Below are 16856 nucleotides of genomic sequence, written 5' to 3' on the forward strand. Positions count from 1 at the left end.
TTACAGATAATTATAAAGGCAGAGTAGACACCATGGCATTGTTTACATTTGCTTTTCTACTGTAGATTCTTTTTTCCCTTTAACCCAGAAGAGAAAGAAAGGAGTTCATAATATCGTTTGTATCTCAGCTTTCTAGGCTTTATTAAAAAGGGCAATGTGTATATGCTTAGCACTGAATTAAAGTGTATGGTGGACTGTAAATGTATTTACGGAACCTCCTGCCCAGGCTTGTGCCCGGAAAGGTCACTTTGGTGCAGCCGTTTGACTTCACCCCCAAAGGTGCATTCCACGGATGCCAAGAACAAATAAAAAGTAATGCATTAAATGTGGAGATTCACATGGTATTGTATGGCCAAAGAATGGTACCAAGCATGCTACCATCACGTTCAGAAACTATTTTCATTTTCCATTCTAAATGTGGGTAGATTATCATGGTGGGTTCCCCCTCCGCAAGTACATGGACAAGCACTATAGACCACCAAATTAATTCTATTTATCCTGAAAGCCAGACTTCTACACTGAGCAGCTTCCTTGACTTTTAACTAGTAAATAAACTCTTCTGCTTCTTCGTTTAGCTACATTTTTCAGAAACATATTTCAATAAGATGTTTTTCAGTAAAAAAAATGTGAATGATATTTGGGAATAGCATTAGAAATGCATAGTTTCTGCGTGTTTGACATTTTAAAACTATAATGTTGTTTCTCTATATTACACAGCATTAAAAGTAACCTCATTTTCTATTTCTTCTGCTGTGTGTGTTCCTGGTTTCCATCAAAATGGCATTTGAGATTTATCTTAAGCACTAAATTTACTGCTGAATAAATATATGCAATGCTAATGCAGCTTTTGGAATGCCTGTGGGAAAGTATGTTTTCTAAAGACGTCTCCAAATACATGTCATTGTTCAATTATTTGTTAACCTTAGATGATGTGAAAAGCTACAAAAGATGTGATATCCTAAGGGCATTTATTTATACAATACCAGGCTCAGAAAAACACTAAGATGGAGCTGCTTTGCATGCAAGGGGCAAGAAAGTTCAGGACATAAGGTCAGAAACTCTCTAAAAATATATAAAAAGCAACACAGAAGTCTTCTGGATAGCAGTGTGTACAGCATCTTCTTTTGAAGGAGACCTAGTGATAAGTAAGCAAAGTAAACAGTTCCTGTAACTTTCATTTAGAGATGCACTTCCCCACAATATAGCTCCTGCTCCATGAGAAAACACAGTTGTAATGGACAAATATATTTTTCTACATAAGAACAAAATAATACTCATTTCTGGAAATCATAAATCTCAGAGTTAATCTTGATTTTGAGAAGATGCCACTATTAAGGGTAAGGTATGTGTGCTATAGTCTTGCAATGTATCCCTTTTCAGGTCCCTCTAATAAAATACATGGCCAATTAGATATCGGCCTTAAGCCTATGACCAATTGCTCCATCCCCTGTGTTAGTAAAATCAGTTGAATGTTGTTTTTATTATTGGCTGGGTTATCATGGCTCCCTCCTCCACATATGGTTTGGTGTTCTGTGGAGAGAACCTAAACTGATTTGTAAATATCTAATTCCTCTCCTTTTCTCACCCAATTTTGAAGGAACTGAATGATTCAGAAGGTTCAGACTGAGTTACATGCACTGTAAACATGCTTAAATTTTGATGGCTTTTCCTAATTAAAATGTAATTACTGTATGCTACATCAAAAGTCAGCATCTGGCCAAGCTAAATTATAAAATTGCTTTATTTCGTGAACTCTGTTTTAACTTATACCCGTGGGCCAAAGGCAGTCAGACAGAAAGATTGTTATTGGCACTGATAAACATGAAACCAGGTGCACTTCGGTCTCACTGATGCTCATTTCTGCCTCTTTCACTTGTTCTTCATATTTTGAGAAAATGTGATGGAGAAAAGGGGATTTGTCCTGACAGCATTCATATGTTAATCTCCTTGTAATTGCTAGGGGCTGACAGAACTCTCACTTGATTGAGACAATGAAACATCTGAGAGTGATTCTTGGAACAGAGAAAGGTTCCTTTAGCACAGGAGCTAAATAAGCTACTTAAAGCTATTTGAGTAGTTTTGTGCTTTGAGGAAACTTGGTATCTATCTATCTATCTATCTATCTATCTATCTAGATATTACCTATCACCAAGAGGCCACAGGGCAGTATTATTTATAACATAAGTAGCATAATAATGCAACACAGGAACTTAAAAACAATTACGACTCATATACAACTCATAATAAAAACAGGAGTGTCAAACTCAGCCACACTCTTCCAGCCACAATTCCCCTCATCCAAAAGAAAATGAAAGGGAAATAAAATTAGAAACATAGAAACATACCATGGATTTTTATTTTCTTTCAGCTTTATTTCAAAGGGAATGCAATCCTATATTTATTGCATTTACTGTATTACACAACTTTTAAAGAGCAAAAGGTAGCATACATGCCCCCTCTCCCTGCCTCACAATAATCCTGTGCAATAGGCTAGGCTGAAAGATAGTATCTGCCCCAACATTACCCAGTGAGCTTCATAGCTGAGAGCAGATTTCAGCCTAGGTTGCCCAAGTCATAATTTGATATTATAGCTGAGAGTGGCTAACCTATGGCCCTCTATATGTTCCTTGTCTGCAACTCCCATCATCCCTGATTTGGCCATGTGGCTGATGGGAGTTAGAGTCCCAACAATGTCTGGAAGTCTACAGATTAGCAATTTATGCTCTAACCACTACCCTACTCTGGCTCTTATTGTTCCTGTCCACATCACCTGCAAAGGTCAAATACAAAGGTTCCAACTTTGGTGATTCTCTCATTCTGTTAGAATGCGGCTGTCAGATTGGTAAGTAGGGCAGCCTGAAGGGACTGTGTGTCACCAGTCCTTAGAGCATTACACCAGCCATCATTGAGCTTCCAGGCCCATTTCAAGGCATTAATACTAGCAGTAGTAGCTGGTCAGATGGGGTACTATTGTCCTCCTGGCTTCCCAACACAGCTGGTTGCTGCTGGCTACCAAGAGAGGAGAGACAAGGTGGTAGGGCCAATCCACCACTCCAGCACCATGTGTTGCACCACACCAAGCTTTCCTGTGCCTCTCCCCTACCCTCTACATTGTGTTGGGAAGCCAGGAGGACAATGGTGCCCCACCCACACCGCATCACTGGCCACTACTGGCTTGGGACCCAAGTACCTAACAGAGCACCTTCTCCAGTACAAACAATTTCTGGTTGGTGTTGACCCATGACAGAACCTTATTGGTGGTGGCCCCTCATTTGTGCAATGCCGACCCTAACAAGGTGTGTCAGTCTCCTTCACTATTGACTTTTATGATGAATTTTAAAACGTTCCTATTTACCTAGACATCTGATGGTTGAAAGGTCTGTCCCTGGCAATCGTGAAATAATTAGTTTTAGAGTAGGTGATTTTTAAAGAAGTTTTAATTTCTGATTGTTCTGCATTGACATATTTGCTTCCCTGGGTTCCTTTAGAGGAAGGTGCTGGATATAAATGTAATAAATAAATAATAAATTCTACCCGGAGGCAATGGCAGTATAGCTTGCATTCCAATGTTACAGATTTTGAAGTTGTTTTCAGCTTTTCCAGGAAGAATAGAAATAAATATACTGAATAATACAATAAATTCTTCTTTGTTGTTACAGAAGGCTGAAGGGAATAGAGTTTTTAAATAATAAAAAATGTTTTTATTATTATCAGTTGACTACTGATTGTATTATTATATTCCTGATGAATCTTGCACCCCACTGAGGATTTTTCAATTGCTCATTTTATGTTGTTTTCCTTGGTTTATTTCTTAGTGAATTGTTTTTATTCGTGATTATATTAACCAGAGAGATTCTTGTTGTGCTAAAGGCACCTCTAATACAGGACTCTCTGCAGTTGTGGTTAAAGTAGGATTAGGGTATGAAATTGCGGGACATTAGGTTCTAGCACCCCGCAAGCCTTGGTTAGGTTCTAGCCAGGAACAGAGGACTAGTTGGAAATGTTAAAGATACTGTGTAAATATATAAAGATATATTGTGTAAATATATAAAGCAATTGTGTAAATATATAAAGAAGCAATGTGGGAATGATGACTGGAATACAGCAAAGAGGCTGATGAATGCCCAGAATACAGGGAAATGGCAAAAGACCTAAGGGCGCTGTTAGCAAGGGGGTGGGGGCAGAAGGTAAACTGAAATCTACTGGCAAATCCCTGAGTGAGTTATGAGGTTTCTGACTCTCAGTTTTTTACAATAGCGAAAATGAGGCTTTTCCAATGAGGCTGTTGAAACAATGAAAACCAAAAGTGGGTTTTTGTGTGAAAGAACAGCGAACCCACTTCCGGTATCGAAATAAGTGTTTCACTGCTCATAATAATGAGACACCATTTTGCACCTTACACTGGTTGGTAAATTTCAGGGTTCTAGTAATAAATAAATATTTAGTAGTTTCTGCAAATATGCCCACCCATGCCAGATGGATCCTTCCCCCCATGCCAGATGGATCCTTCATGTGGCTCAAATGTTACAAAATTAAATTATTATGATAACTTTGTATGGAGAGAGAGAAACCAGAGTTCATTTATGCTCTGGATTGTGCCAACTGAGCATTCTCTTTTTCAATAATGTACACAGATATTTTAGATTTTTTTGTTATTTTCAATTACTGTTGTGCTATCATATGCTTCTGTACCATCATATGCTTCCTTGCACTTACGTTTTCCCATTGGAAACCTTGGTACTTGCTAGGGAAATTGAAAGCTTTTCCAGCTTTTCTGTTCAAATCCCTTTTCCCTAAGAGTTTGAATATTAAATTATGTATTTATTTTTGGACTTAAATATTTAGAGATGAATGCAAAGTAGCCACTGGAAGTAGGGTCCTTACAGTTCTGCAAATAATTGTTGAATGAGCTTGATATAATGAATAGAGTTTGTGTGTTTGCTTGTTTATCCTGATCAGTTTAGACTAAAAGAAGGTAATAACCAAAAAAACCCCTCCAAATATATTATAATTGCGCAGTGCATATTTTGGGTTTAGTTCAGGGCACACAGTGGATGTAATTCAGTGTTGCACTAAGGCTAAATTGAACAATCTCCCTTCTGCTCCCCCCCCATGCTATTTTAGACTCTCCTCCACAGGAGGGGGGAAGGTGTGGGCTGCAGGGGGGAGGAGATGGGGGAAGGTCCCATTGCCTTAGTGGGCTTTCTTTGATTATTATTTGTTTATTCATAAAAGTATTAATATACTACTAGATCACAAAGCATAGCAAAACAGTCAACAACACGAAAAGCAATTTAAAAGCATTGTGTGTAAACTGTATTTGCGTTTGTGAGCTAGAACAGAGGACCTAAATTGTAGTGTTGACTGATTTACTGTTATATAGCAGCGTCCCCCCCCCCCTCCTTCATCCTTTTGCCTTGAGGTATCTGGTGTTCTTCACCAGAATGCACAATTAGGTGGTGGTTTGGGGCTTTAGGAGTTTTGATCTGGAAGACTTTAAAACAGATTCCCATGGTAAAAAAGTGTAGTGACCTATAACCAGCAACCAGGTTACAATTTTAAGCCAAGTTAAAATTATTGATGTTTTATAGAATAATGGAAAGTGGAGCAGATAATGTTTATCAAGTTCAGTATAACTGCTTAGGTGTGGGTGCTTCCTTAAATGCAAGAAAAAACTGCATGGATTAAACATATTATTGTGGGCATGTGGAGGATTGTGACAAAATATACTTTAGCTTGTATACTGTATAAAAAACTAACCTAGTTAGAAAATACTTTCACATTAAAAATAGAAACATGATATTGATGCTATGTGCTAAGCATTTATATAGTAAATACTATAAATACTTTATGGATTTTATACTATATATCAGCTATAGTATTAATAATATTTAATTATGAAAACCTAATTGTATTTATACCAATAATTTCTAGCATTTACCAATTATATACAGTATAAACATGCTCTTAAAGGTATGTTCACTAGGTATTTTTCTAACAACAGAAACAATGATTTGGGAAATCAATTTCTCTTCTATATTTTATCTTTTAGTTCAGTGTTTGGAGATGACAACCAAAAGGAAAATTATTGGTCGCCTGGTGCCATGCCGATGTTTTCGAGGGGAAGAAGAAATTATCTCAGTGCTCGATTACTCCCACTGCAGCCTTCAGCAGGTGCCAAAGGAAGTTTTTAACTTTGAACGGACATTGGAGGAGCTTTATCTAGATGCCAATCAAATTGAAGAGCTACCTAAGGTAAACTCTGTTCTTTCTCTAATACACAAATGCAGTTGCCTTGCTGAATGAACATTTAAGGTCTGCTTGGAACTCTCAGTATAAAAAGGGAAATTGGCATAAACAAACTGCTGAGTTCAAGTATTTAGAGTTCTAAATATTCTCACTGTGTCAACTAATTACACATTTTCCTACTTTTAGAAAATACTGCTTTCAGCTCTGCAAACAGACAAAGAGGTCTGTGGATTTGGTCCTTCCAAGTGTATGAATAGAAATTCCTTTATTAATGCCATGTTATTCAAGAAATATGCATTGGGAATTATCTAGAATGTGCTAGAATTAAGTCACAACAAATTCTAAGCTCATGGGTATATTAATGATGTGTCATTTGCTTAAAATGAAGAAAATATTTATTTTTTTGTAGGCTAGAGACCTAGACATGGTGAACCCTATTTAACATTTTCACATCTCCTCCTGTAATGTATAAATGAGAAAAATTGTGGCATGGCACTATTATACAGTACAGTGGTACGTTGGGTTAAGTACTTAATTCGTTCCAGAGGTCTGTTCTTAACCTGAAACTGTTCTTAACCTGAAGCATCTTTTTAGCTAATGGGCCCTCCCGCTGCCACCACGCCGCCGGAGCCTGATTTCTGTTCTTATCCTGAAGCAAAGTTCTTAACCTGAAGCACTATTTCTGGGTTAGCTGAGTGTGTAACCTGAAGCATATGTAACCTGAAGCGGATGTAACCCGAGGTACCACTGTATTGTGCATTCCTTGCCTGTATCCCATGTTGTTTGCTGCTGCCACTGGTGTACACAGATCAAGTAACTTCAGGTTTCATTTCTAGCCCGGGTTAGAGGGAATAGAAGGTGAATGTGGTGGCAGTCTACCTGAGAAGCCCTTGCTTACCCAGACTGACAGTCATAGCAGCAAGAGAGTAAAAGTCTCCTTTCTGTTACAATATCTACTTCACAGTTGCTCTCTTCCATCAATAGATGTGAAAACTCAGATCTGGCATAAGCTTGCACTCCTCATTACCAGCCAACAGTACTGCTCACTGCTTTGATCATTACATAGGAAGTGTGAGTAAAGGAATTTGCACTTTCTCTTTCCTTTCCCTTCCGTCTCAAAACATAACATTTGAAGCCATTCACGGACTAGATTCCCACAACTTCACCTTTCCTCTAGTGTGAAGGATGATGGCTAACACATACACATCCCTCCCCCACCCAGTACTGCAGAAACAGCAAGATATTTTCTTTCTGTCTGTCTTTTCCCTTTTCAATGCAGTGCAAATGACAGAGGTGCCTGCCTATCTCCCAAGCCTCTGTGTTTACCTGTGGGCTTGGAGAGAGGCAGATCCTTCTGTCACTTGTTTTGAGAAGAAGCCTCTTGCTATTTCTTTCTTATCTTCTCCAAACTGCAGTGCAAACAGAATAGCACCTTGCCAAGGCCTTGGAAGCACGCAGAGGGTTTAGGAGAGAGCAAAATATCCCCCAACTCTTAACACAAGTGAGTTAAGAGAAGAAATAGTACAAGAACAGCTGCAATTCCTTATCTGCTCCAAGTCACAGTGCAAATGAGAAAAATCCTTGCTTCTTTCTGCAAATACCAAAGGACTTGAGGAAGGGGACAGGTTTGTGGAAAGCACAAGTGAAAGCTGGATAGCAAACGGATATTTTGTTGACACGTACAGCTCACCTGTACAGTGGTGCCTCGCAAGACGAAAATAATTCGTTCCGCGAGTCTTTTCGTCTTGCGATGTTTTTCGTCTTGCGAAGCACGGTCTGTCGCAACTGCGCCTCTTCAAGCGGCTTTAAAAAAAAAGCGCAAGACGCTTTCGTCTTGCAAAGCAAGCCCATAGGGAAATTCGTCTAGCGAAGCAACGCAAAATCGAAAAACCCTTTCGTCTAGTGAGTTTTTCGTCTTGCGAGGCATTTGTCTTGCGGGGCACCACTGTATATTCATGTCACCATAGTGCCTCAAATCTCTTAAAATTTGAGATTTGCTGTCCATGTCCTTTTCATAGCTTTAGAGAAATTTTGCGAGAGAAAGAATGGAGGATAACACAGACACATCCTCACTGGGAAACATAGCACAAAGCAACTTTCATTCTTGAGGGCTGGATGAGCTTTGGAAAGTTTACACGTGCGTGAAAAGCACTTCTTTTTGTGGCATCATTATTGCATATTGCTGTTGTAGTGCTTAGTGCCCCAGTATCACATTACCAAATGCCAGTTTGTTAGTTCTTACCATGTACCGTAAGTAGCATCTGTTTGGGAGGGAACAACCTCTGCAGTGGCCCTTGCTTTATATGGAGCCGAATCTTTAAATTGACACTCTAGCAAAAGCTACACAGTATCCTTCATTCCAAATTATTAAGTCTCATTGACTTCAGTGGAGGAACTTAAAACTGCTTGACTTGGGTAGATGTTGCCAAATCTGTATTGTTCTATTGCTAAGCTGTCTCCCCTTTTCTTGCCTCTTTAGCCAAATTTGGATGCTCAGTGCAGTGGTTTATTCACTCCACCGGGCAATTGTTTATAACTGGAGAAGCAATTTAGTTATACTCTCCAGGGGGTTGAAGGAAAAGTGATATAGAGAAGTGAGTCATTTACTCAGCTGTATGTATCTGTTGCTAGAGAAGACTCCAGATACCAAATCATATTTTTCTGCCTCATAGAGATGAAATGGTGTGTGATAGAGGTCAATTTGTCGGTAGATAGTTCAGAGTTATTGCTTCATTTTAATCATAATGTATGGTTACTATTTAATAATAATTTAAAGAGACTTTTTTAAAAAAGGGATTCCACTTTCTAGATGTGTGTGTGTAGAACACAAAATGTGTCATCTTGACTATCACATTTTAAAAAGAGATTCTAGCATGGAATTTTAACATGTGGCCACAAGTACATCACAATATAATTTTGTGCGTAATAGATAGTCGAGTGAGAAGTACAGCACCTCATTAAAATATGTGATAATCTATGAAGTCTTTATAGAAAATGCTGTGGAATATGCTGACACCTTCCATTTAATAATGAACCAGAGAACATTACATTACATTTTTTCCTGTAAGATATGAATGCACCATCTTAGCTTCACAATGAAAGGTACTTGAGGGCTATAATATAACTCTGGCAGTGTTGTAATATACCATATTTTTCGCTCTATAACACGCACCCGACCATAACACGCACGTAGTTTTTAGAGGAGGAAAACAAAAAAAATATTCTAAACGAAACAGTGGATGTATGATTTTTGTGGTTCATGCTGTGGCCACAGACATGTGATCTGACAGTGAGTTTGGAGTAGCCCAATGCAAAAATCCTGAGGATCCATGTGGATCCATGCTTTGTAACCACATTTTTGCACCACTGCGGCCCCAGGCAACAGTGGGTGCGTGATTTCTTTGGTGCAAGATGTAGCCATGGACATGCTATGTGATCTGATGGTGAATTTCGGGTGACCCAGTGCAAAAATCCTGAGGATCCATGTGGATCCGTGCTTTGTAACCACGTTTTAAGTGGGGAGGGAAGGAAAAGCACTCAAGGGACAAGGAGCACGCATGGGGTGTGTGGAGAAGGATGCTGCTAATAATGAAGAAGAGGGGTATAAGGGGAGAAGGCTCCTCTCCTCTCCCACTTTGCTCCTTTAAAGCAAGCAGCCTCTGCTTTTCTCCCTCCTCCCCGCTCATCCCTGGCTTAGCGAGCTGAAAAACTTTGCTGCTATGTAGCGAGCTGAGTGGGGAGGAGAGAGGGACAGAGAGCCTGCTTGCTTTAAAGGAACCAACCGGACTCTCCTCTCCCGCTTTGCTCCTTTAAAGAAGCAGGCTCTCTGTCCCTCTCTCCTCCCCACTCAGCGGCTCTTCTCCCGCTTTGCTGTTTCAAAGCGAGCCACAGAGGAGGGAAGGAAGGGGAACCATGGATCCTCTGCTCACGACTGCAGCAGATCACCACCGCCACCCGTAGGCATTCCCTCCATAACAGGCACAGACATTTCCCCTTACTTTCTAGGAGGAAAAAAGTGAGTGTTATGGTGCAAAAAATACGGTAGCTTGTTTATCTGTAGATAGTAGACAGATTAGACCCTCTCCTCACTTGATCCAGGACAGCAACTGTGGCAAAATTGCCAGGATGTTACAATGCAGGTTAAAAGGCATTCCCTGCCCCCAGGATTCATGCTACAATAACGTTACCTTTTTCTTAATTCATCTAGCTGAGATTTGCTTTGATATCAATAAAAACAACTTTTCAAACTCATCGGCTCTCCATTTTGAACTCTTATGCTAAGAACATGTAGTTTGAAATCTTGGAACTTTTAGTGACCTTAGCTGTACCCATAAAAACGTGCATGAACTTAATTCTATGCTTCTCATTCTGTGGAACCACTACACTGATTATAAAATGTGTTTTCTTATGCCAGTGAGGTCATTTACATAGTCCATACACCAGATCTCAACAAGCTATAACATGGTTTGTCCATTGAGCTATTTCTCTATTAAAGCAGAGAGCATAATCTTAAATTCTAGATCCAAATGCTTCTTCTATAGCAGGCTTCCTCAACCTTGGCCCTCCAGATGTTTTGAGACTACAATTCCCATCATCCCTGACCACTGGTCCTGCTAGCTAGGGATCATGGGAGTTGTAGTCCAAAAACAGCTAGAGGCCCGAGGTTGAGGAAGCCTGTTCTATAGTCTATGAGCCCTTAGGAACTTTTTTTTGTGTGCAGCTAGGATTCTGAAAAACTACAAAATAGATGGGCGACCTAAAGCTCAGCAGTTAGTAGCATATGAATTCCTGTGTAAAAGAAATAAGTACATATTGCATGTTGGTTATGCCCATTAGAGTCTTAATGTTCAATGCCATCATAATTTCTTAGAGTTAAATAAGATTTCCTGAGAAAATGTATATCTTAAAAGGCTCTTCAAAGTAATTTGATTCCTTTGTGAGTGCATTTCTCACTCTGCCTTATTGTTGCCATTACTTGCCATTTCTTTCAAAGTGAAAAGCAGATGACAGAATTATTCCAAAAGGAACTCTTTTCTTAGCGTAAATTGGCTTGCATTAAGCTACTGCATTCACCAGCACAAATTAATGGTCTCTGTATAGTAGCTCTCAGACTTTCTGGAGCAATATTTTTATTTTGTCCTTTGCTAATAGATGATCAGGCCCATCATAAAATATGAGGTAGCTATGCTAATCCACACTGAATGCTTTTTAAAAGTGAGTTTTGTTAGTCCATAGTTTGTTCACCAGCATTTTACCACTAGTATTAATTACACATTGTTTGCATTTTAACATTGTGGACTATGGTCACATTGAATTATAGTTCCGCTCCCTTTTTAGTTTTATAAACATATCAGAAAAAGTGAAGAGATGTTTTCAAAATCTTACAAGGAGAACAGATTTATTGTCACCTAAATTCAGAGTATACCAGCACAATATCTTATTCTTAGGTCTCTAAGATCATTCACTCCTCCAATCATTTGTGTGCCAGTTTTTCTGTAATTGGTAGGCCTGTTGTTTCTAAAGACTCCCATTAAGAAGTCTGCATCTCTAATCTGCAACTGAACATAGGAGGCTGTTTTATACAGTGGTGCCTCGCAAGACGAAAAGAATCCGTTCTGTGATTCTCTTCGTCTAGCGGTTTTTTTCATCTTGCGAAGCAAGCCCATTGAAGGATTAGCGCTATTAGCGCTATTAGAGGCTTTTAGCGGCTTATCTGCTGATCGGATCAGCTGATAAGCAGCTTAGCGCTATTAGCACTATTAGCGGCTTATCTGCTGATCGGATCAGCTGATAAGCGGCTTAGCAGCTTAGAAAAAGGGGGGGAGGGAAAAAACCCAGCAGGAACTCACAAGACATTGTCGTCTTGCGAAGCAAGCCCATAGGAGATTCGTTTTGCGAAGCACCTCCAAAACGGAAAACTCTTTCGTCTAGCGAGTTTTCCGTCTTGCGAGGCATTCGTCTTGCGGGGCACCACTGTACTGAGCTGCCTATAGCTCAGTTCTACACTACTTTGCAGCAGTTCTCCAAGGTTTCAGACAGCAAGCCCAGCCAGACCTGGAAATGCTAGGGATTAAACATGGGACTTCTGTGTACAAAACAGGTGTTCTGTCACTGAGTTTCCCTGGGAGCTGAAGGATTCACTCTCGGGAGGGACATGTAAAGGGAGCATGTTTTGCTGCTCTTTAGAGATCAACCTCATGTACACTGGGTCTTACTGGCCATGAGCAAATGTGCTTTATTTTATTGCCTCTAAATGTTAACACCAGGCCAAAATTTAAAGCAAGGATCATAACCAATTTTCTCTCGTTTTTTCAGCAATTATTCAACTGTCAAGCTCTGCGTAAACTGAGTATCCCAGACAATGACCTTTCAAGCCTGCCAACCAGCATTGCCAGTTTAGTGAATCTCAAAGAACTTGACATCAGTAAAAATGGTAAGGAAAAATGTCTGTCCATTCCTTTTCATTTATCATAGAATCACAAACTTAAACCAATGGAAAGGTTGAAGTAAGAGCTACATTTACCATGCTTATTTATAAAGTAATTTATCAGTTACCTTTTGCTCCCAGCCCACTCAAGGCAGCTTTTGGAGCATACAAATATAATAATAAAAGACTTAAAATAGCAGCAGCACTAACAACCATTAAAAAAAAAGAGAGAGCAGTAATAACAAGTAAAGCAGCAATGTAAAAAAAAAAATCAGATAATGAAAAGCTGTTCATCTTAAAATACCTCTCTAACAACCAATGCCTTGTTTAGAAGAAGGCTACCTGATATGAATGAGTTTCTATAATCCACTTAAAAGTTTATAGCATTGGGGCCAAATTGGGCAGTTGCATAATGTGGGAGTCACCATTTTAGATTAACTGAAGCTTGCTGAGTCATGTGAATCAGGACCATGTACATGGAGGGCAGTGTGTGTATCAATAGTGGGATGGATTGATAAAGAACATCTATGTCTATTTCTAATTATAAAGTCAAATCAGTACATGGGGAAATGCCACATTTTAATCGTTTGTTAAACCAGGGTTTGAGTTGGAAAGAATGCTACAATTTTAATTTCTTTTCAGACCCTTTTTCTCATGTATTGTTTTTGACAGCATTAAAAGAATTATCAGTTGCCCTGAAGAATAGTTTATTCCTAATATTATTATTAGAATTTCTTACGCATCTTTCACCATTAGGTCCGGGTTACAGCAATATAAAAATACAGCATTAAAATCAGTGGTGATTGGAGTACGGGATATGCCTCTTGGTTTACACCAGCTAGAGTTTGTGCCTGAGCTGGAAACTTTGGTTAGCTTAAATAAGTCTCCTCAATGCTGTCCGACAAACATTTTGCATTACAGTGAGACAAATAATGAGTGGTAACCAAGGTTTGTTCTTGAGTTTGTCTGGACAAGACATTTAGGATAGCACACAAAGTAAAGCTATGACTTAGTTCGTAGCACCCAGCAGCAGGAAAATTAGGGGAGTAACACAGAAGCCATGATCTTGTTCTTGAAACATCCATGCTCATGTGTTTTGCATTATGTGTGAAAGGTCAAAACAAACAAAAAACAGGTAAAGGACCCCTGGACAGTTAAGTCCAGTCAAAGGCGACTGTGGGGTTGCAACACTCATGTCGCTTTCAGGCCGAGGGAGCCAGCGTTTGTCCACAACAGCTCTCCGGGTCATGTGGGCAGCATGACTAAACTGCTTCTGGTCTGCTTGCGCTGGCATGCTTTCGAACTGCAAGCTTGGCAGCAGCTGGGACAGAGCAACAGGAGCTCACCCCATTGTGCAGATACGAACCTCCAACCTTCTGATCAGCAAGCCCAAGAGGCTCAGTGGTGTAGACCACAGTGCCACCCGCTCCCTCCAGAGAAACAAGCACTTTGACCTTTATACCAACCAGAAGGAGAGGAAATATTTCCTCCAGTCTTGTTAAAGTGTTTTTTTTTGGGGGGGGGGAGGGAGAGAGATGAGAACATCTGTAAGCACTAGACAGTTTATTAAATGCCCTTGCCTATATATCCTTGCTGATATATCGAGTATTTAAGATGCCAGGAAACAATGTTTCGTTCCCTACAAACTGTTAATTACAGAATTCTATATCTTTTCTAGAATTATAAAACATAGCTACCATAATGCTTACTTTAGATCATGACTGTACTTTTTCCCACCTCACAATATGTGTAATATATGAAACATGTGAGGAACTTTTAGGTGCTTCCATGCTCAGTGCTTTGCTGCAGAAACTGATAGTTCTGCAATGGCCATCAGGCACAATTGATGTCCAAGAGGAAGGAAGAACTGTGTGTTGTGTAGACTTTAGCTTAATATAGTCTTCAAAATAGGACTTGACTAAAGCTAAGCAATTTCTAAGTGCCCAGGGGAGTTTCATGAGCAGAACAAAACCTCAAAGGGATATATTCTGACACCAAAGCACATAATTGATTCTCTTTAATTTTTGCTGCTACCTATTTGGCACTCTGCTTGTCTAATGGTGTCAGAATAGAAGTGTTACATAATGCACAGGATGTATCATTACAATGAACATTATGTTATGTTATGTTATGTTCAGTCCACCTTTAGGGCTGCAGCTATTTTTATTTTTGTAAAATCGTCTCTCTTCTGCAACGATCAATGCTTGCTTTATTTTAGAGCCAGTTTAATGTAAACTTTCTCAGCTTATTTCACTTGCCAGTGTATCATCACTGCATTGGGCTTATTTGCACCTCTAGTGGACAATGGCACCAGTAGCTTTTACAGGAAATAAACTGGCCCCTCCTCATTTTTTTTGCTCCATGTTTGCTTAATCCTTTTTTTCATCCGTCAATACAGAGATGACTCCATGCATGCCCAAACCTCCCAGCCCACGGTTTTATATCCGTTCACCTTGACAGAACCAGTTGATGATGAATGGAGTAAAGGGTCTGTAATTAAAGAACCAGACCTCAACCAGACAAGATGTTTCAAGATGCTCACTACATCCCACTCTTACGCTGTGCCCTAGCCACTCTAGGCTTGTTTTCAAAATCAGCAGAAAACAGACACTGTGCAGACCCTTCCTGCCACTGTAGACCCTTAGCCAACTTGTCCCCACTCCAGTGGTTATCAAAAAAGTCACTAAATTGAAGGGGAATGCTCCCATGCAATTCAGGAAGTCAGCACAGCTTTGCCAATAAGCATTACACACTGGATACAGATTTCATGGACCTCTTAAAGACCCTATCAATGGACAAATCAGAACTTGTTACCAAAGGATGGAGATGCTTAGTTAAATGATACCTCTGACAGGTGACTGGATTTTGCCCTTAGGCCTATTCATGATGCAATAGCACTATCTAACCATGCATCTTCTGCAGCATCTATGTTTGCTAAACCATCTCAAGTAATGGGTGAAGGATCTTCTCACTACTCCATAACAGGATCCTGCATGCATCTGCAACACCTTACTGATGATATCTAGGACGGCAGCATTCATGGTGGAAACCACCATGAATTCACCACAGTTTTCAGCATGCTCCATGGCAGGAAGTGTTGTAGCACGCAAAGCGTTATGGCTTCAACAGTGGGAAGCAGGTGCTGCTTTCAAAGTCAACCTCTCCACAGCATCTTTCCTTGAACCAGTGCTCCCCCCCCAAGAACCCCGGAAACTGCCAATGATGCAATCCATGACCAAGTGTGTGTGTGTGTGGGGGGGGTAATTGGATAAATGGATCCTGAATACCATCTGCTGTAGTTACTGCATAGAATTCAGCAGTCACCCTCAACCTTGGTTCATCCCATCACCCCTCTCTGCTTCACCCTCCAGTTGCCAGATTGTGAGAGACTGTGTCTAGCTGTTACACATGTATCATGAACCCACATGCATGTCTAAGCACTCACATGTATTCATACACACGACAATGAAAGTTTTGAGATATTTTGCTAGAGTTACAAGGTACACCAATTTATGAATATGTGCTTGCCCACTCTCACTTTGTCCATCTTTCAAACAAGAGTTTGGAAGAACTCTTAATTTCCTAGTGAGAAGATGACTAAAATTGGCTATCCTATTTGCTTCCCCCTCTGTGTTTTGCTTTAACAAAAGGTGAAAGAAAAGCTGTAATCATAGTAAGTGATTAACTGAACCTGACTATCTCTTTGTCTGCTTCCTGTACCACCATTAGCTTGAAAGCATCCATTCAGAATGTTAAGTAGATTTTAATGGTAGCTACATTTACATGTACGGTCTTTACAGGGTATGATATATTTTCAGGACACTTGAGATCAGGCTGGTACCAGGGTCAAGCAAGGTTCATGATGGAGAACCTCATGTCATATTTTAGTTATTTCAGTTTTACAGTTATGACATGCTAAACCATAGAAATAAGCTCAGATTCACACACCTGTTCACACAACATCTCATCAACATGGCAGCAATAGAACCGTGCTGCCAAAGAACACTCATTAGGCATTTACTTGATCATGTTTGTAGTTCCCACAAAAGACCACAAAGTCTGGAGGGCAATTCTCAGTCTGAAATATCTCTACTGCTGGGTGATCTACAAAAAATTCTGACCGGAATCCTTAGCCTCCTTCAAGCAACCCCTTCATCTCAACGACTTCATGACATCCATA

General features: G+C 39.9%; 1 protein-coding gene and 1 long non-coding RNA gene across 21 annotated transcripts in view; one reads left to right on the forward strand and one right to left on the reverse strand.

The window, feature by feature from the left end:
- The window catches only part of LRRC7 (leucine rich repeat containing 7), a 205319-nt gene that overhangs the window by 63331 nt on the left and 125132 nt on the right, over positions 1 to 16856 (forward strand). For all 19 annotated transcript variants that reach the window (XR_014008043.1, XR_014008044.1, XR_014008045.1 and 16 more), the window contains 2 exons: positions 6053 to 6255; positions 12565 to 12682. Coding sequence is in view for 16 of the 19 variants with exons in the window: in XM_081193640.1 (XP_081049766.1) it covers positions 6053 to 6255; positions 12565 to 12682 (321 nt within the window). In the remaining 3 variants the exon portion in view is untranslated. The remainder of the gene's footprint in view (positions 1 to 6052; positions 6256 to 12564; positions 12683 to 16856) is intronic.
- Positions 1 to 16856, reverse strand: part of LOC308586829 — a 63546-nt gene that overhangs the window by 40906 nt on the left and 5784 nt on the right. The window lies entirely within an intron of this gene.

Source organism: Podarcis bocagei (assembly GCF_964188305.1).
Source record: "Podarcis bocagei genome assembly, chromosome: 5".
NCBI lineage: Eukaryota > Metazoa > Chordata > Lepidosauria > Squamata > Lacertidae > Podarcis > Podarcis bocagei.